We start from the raw sequence: 3,835 nt of genomic DNA on the forward strand, positions 1-3,835 counted from the left end.
TTTTTTTTTTTTTTTTTTTTTTTTTTTTTTTGAGACAGAGTCTGACTCTGTCGCCCAGGCTGGATGCAGTGGCGCCATCTCAGCCCACTTCAACCTCCACCTCTCAAGCTCAAGCGATTCTTGTACCTCAGGCTCCTGAGTAGCTGGGATGACAGGCATGTGCCACCACGCCCAGCTAATTTTTGTTTTAGTAGTGACAGGGTTTCACCATGTTGACCAGGCTGGTCTCGAACTCCTGACCTCAAGTGATCCACCATGCTTCGGTCTCCCAAAGTGCTGGGATTACAGGCGTGAGGCACTTTATGCGTATTTAAGCCTTGGAAACACAGGGACTATCTTGTGGGGCTAGTACAGAATTCAGACTGCAGCCTTTTCCCGATGGGTTGACTTACAGAAGGGGCATTTTGGAGGGTGTGTAGTCCTAACCTGGGGATCGCAGGGAGATACAGGGGCAATGACAGAGAGGCACAGAGACACGGATTTCCTGAGAAAGGGAGAGGAGAGAGGTTGAGACCCAGGGATCGTGAAGGGGACGAGCAAGTGAAGGAAGAGAGGATGAGACCTTGGGAATCCGGCAGAGAGACAGGGACGTGGAGAGAAAGAGGGACAGAGACAGAGCGAGAAGGAAAGGAAGAAACACAAGGGAGGAGGGGCAACCGAAAATGGGCACGAAGAGGCCCAGGCACAGCAACAGCTGGGGAAATGCCAGAGACTGAGACGGAGATGCGGAAAGATACAGAGAGACCCGGAGAGGGTAGAGAAGAGCTCTCGGGGAGAAAGTGATGGAGGGACAGAGAGGAGAGGTGGAGGCCAAGGAGGGAAAGATCCCAATAGAGAAAGATAGAGGGACAGAGAAGGGGACGCAGACGCAGGCGAGAGCATACCCACAGAAGTGAAGGAAGGGCGCAAGACCAAGAGAACCACAGACGCGGAAAGCCGGGGAGGTCGTGGCTCGGTGTGGGGCGCACGGGGAGCAGGGCTTGCCCCCCAACACCTCCGGGGAGGTGACCCCAGCCAGGAGCTGCGAGCCCCGCGGAGCCCGCGCCCGGCGGACGGACCGATGGACAAAGCCGGGGAGAGCCCGGGCGCGGCCGGGGCGGGGCCGGTGCCCGCGGGGACCCGGGCGCAGCGGGGAAAGGAGGGGCGGGCAAGCGGCGAGAAGGGGAAGGAAGCGGAGGTGCCGGGCGGGCGCGGGGCGCGGGCAGGAAGCGGGGAGGGGCGGCGGGGCGGGGGCCTCCGGAAAAACGCCCCGACTTCCTGCCCCGCCAGAGCCAGGAAGCGGGAGCCGGGACCCAGGGCCCGGGATTGCCGAGCCCGACCTCGGGCGCCCCGCCGGTCACCTCCGCGCGGACACCAGGTACTCGGTCCCCGGCCCCGCCCGGCTTCCTCCCCTCGGCTGCTGGGGGAAGTGGGGAGGAGGAGGGAGGGGCTGGGGCGCTGCCGCCAGCGGAGGGGCCTCCTCCGGACCCCACGGAGCCAGCGGCCGCACCTCCTCGGGCCTCAGTTTTCCCATCTGTTAAAGGGAGCAAAGAGGGGAGAACTTACACTTGACGAGTACTCCGTAGGTGGGGACGAACGGTGCGAGGCCGGGGCCAAGGCCTCCCACCTGCTCAGTGGGGGACAGACGATCACTCCCATTGTACGGGTGGGGAAACCGAGGCCCGGGGAGCCAAACCGACTCGTCCCAGGGAACGCACATCATAAGACAGTGTAGAGTTGGGATTTGAACTCGCACGTGCTTTCCGCAAAGCGCCATCCTCCAACCTCCGCATGCTTTAGGGCCACCTAAAAAAGAAAAACAACAATAACAACGACGAGGGCCGCTGTGAAGCTGAAAGTTGCAGAGTGCATTTGAAAGAGTTTTAGGAAAGCCCTTTTCTAGGTCATTAATTATACCGTGGGAGACAAGTGTAGGGAGAGAGCGGGAGGCCTACTCCCATTGTACAGATGGGAAGACTGAGGCCTGCAGAGTAGTCATTACTTTTTGCAGATTACACTGCATGTCAGAGGGAAAGGTGTGCTGGAACTCAAGACTTTTGCTTTTCCAGTTCCAAAGGAAGGGGGGTGGGGTGGGGGACGGAGGGGATTGATGTACGAGCGTTGGAAATTCAGCGGGTCCCCTAAGTGGGGAGACTAATAGGACGGGGAGCTCCAGTCCGCGGTCCGAGTGCTCAGCGCCGGGGTGACTCGGAGATCTCGGATCGAACTCAGGAGGAGTTGCACCCATCTGCCCCTCCGGGCGCGGGGCGGGGCCCGGGGAGTGACGGGGGCAGTCGCGATACGGAAACGCCGGCCCTCCAAGACAGGCCAGAGCGGCCCTATCTGGCCTGCGTGGCGCAATGCAGCGCTAGAGCGGCCGGCGGGAGGAGTAGAGTCGCCGGGGCCGGAGCCCGGCAGGAGCCGGGCTAGAGCGGCTGGCAGGAGGAGTGGAGCTGGGCGCAAAGGTGGACTCAGGGCGGCTAGAGCGACGCGGCGGCAGGGGTGGGGAGAGTACGGAGCCCGCGCGCGGAGGCTTCGGTTCCGGTGGCGGTGGTGGCTTCTCTTTCCACCTGGAGCAGGTGAGGGACGCGGTCCCCAGCGGGCGTCAGACCCTGACTCTGCACGTCCTCCCCGGCATCCCTAGCCGTGCACACTGCCACGTCCCCCGTAGGATTTAGGGCCCTCGTAAGACCGGCCACGTCCATGTAAGATTTGGGGGTCGTGTAGACCAGCCACATTCCGTATAGATTACAAAGTCTTTCAGACCCTCCAGGTTCCTGCCAGCCCCCCATGGATAACTGGTTTCTCATAGACGTGGGGTCCTCATAGATAAGGAGCATCCCCTGGAATCCAGGGCTCTACAGACCATGGGTCTCGGGACCCACCATGCACCCCTATGGAATTCTGAGCCCCTTTTAATCTCCAGAGGTTCCACAGACTGGCAGCTGTCCCTACAGAATCATGATCCTGTATGATCCTGGATCCTTTAGACCCACTGTGTGTCAAATAGAATCTGGGGAGTTACACATTCCAATGACTCCTTTTAGGTTCTTTAAGGCTCCCAGAAGTTCTTGGAGACCCCGAGTCACCTGCTCAACACCTTATAGACCCTGAGCCCTCCATAGAACTCAAGCACCCATGTAGCCCCCCAACCCATGGACCTTCTAAACCAGCCCTAACCCCCCAGCGCCCAATGCACGTAGTATTCCCTCTGCTGGACCCGCCATCCCCCAGCCCCAGGCCTATAGAGATCAGTTGCCTATAGAGATCCATCTATTCTCTGACAGCTTCACCTCTAATTCTCCAGCCTTTGTGGGACCCCCCCAACCCCTCCTCCTAAACAAGCAACACTAGTCGCCTCCATCATCTCCAGCCCCCAGGCCTCTGTATAGCAGCCCTATCCAACTTGCACTCCTGCCTAGGCCATAGTGACCACATACCCGTGACTTTTCCAGGCATCCATAAGAAGACGTGATGTGTCTCAGAGCTTTGGTTCACATTTTAGTTTGTGAAGGGTAGGGTGGGGGCTCCCCATGCTCTGAAGCAATGCCCTCTGTTTTGTTTTATTTTGTCTTACTTATTTATTGAGACGAAGTCTCACTTCTGTCACCAGGCTGGAGTGCAGTGGCGCGATCTCAGCTCACTGCAGTCTGCCTCCTGGATTCAAGCGATTCTCCTGCCTCAGCCTCCTGAGTAGCTGGGACTACAGGCTCACACCACCATGCCTAGCTAATTTTTGTATTTTTAGTAGAGACAGGGTTTCACTGTGTTGGCCAGGATGGTGTTGATCTCTTGACTTAGTGATCCGCCCGCTTCGGTCTCCTGAAGTGCTGGGATTACAGGTGAGAGCCCCCAC

At 58.9% G+C, this 3,835-nt stretch overlaps 1 protein-coding gene across 1 annotated transcript; it reads left to right on the forward strand.

Annotated features, from left to right (window-relative positions):
* The first annotated feature begins 265 nt into the window (after positions 1 to 265).
* On the forward strand, positions 266 to 3,597 carry LOC108526893 (vegetative cell wall protein gp1-like). The gene is made up of 2 exons (XM_017867897.1): positions 266 to 1,177; positions 1,270 to 3,597. Exons 1-2 carry the CDS (start codon positions 1,061 to 1,063, stop codon positions 1,549 to 1,551), a joined length of 399 nt encoding a protein of 132 aa, XP_017723386.1. The 5' UTR covers positions 266 to 1,060; the 3' UTR covers positions 1,552 to 3,597.
* The last annotated feature ends 238 nt before the right edge of the window (positions 3,598 to 3,835 follow it).

The sequence above is a fragment of the Rhinopithecus bieti genome, unplaced genomic scaffold (assembly GCF_001698545.2).
Source record: "Rhinopithecus bieti isolate Rb0 unplaced genomic scaffold, ASM169854v2 scaffold_4602, whole genome shotgun sequence".
NCBI lineage: Eukaryota > Metazoa > Chordata > Mammalia > Primates > Cercopithecidae > Rhinopithecus > Rhinopithecus bieti.

Bases quoted from the DNA above. Each gene is read 5' to 3' on its own strand.
- LOC108526893 (XM_017867897.1), top strand. From the start codon at position 1,061: ATGGACAAAGCCGGGGAGAGCCCGGGCGCGGCCGGGGCGGGGCCGGTG. The intron at 1,178-1,269 runs GTGCCGGGCGGG...CTGCCCCGCCAG, and splicing joins AGAAGGGGAAGGAAGCGGAG to AGCCAGGAAGCGGGAGCCGG.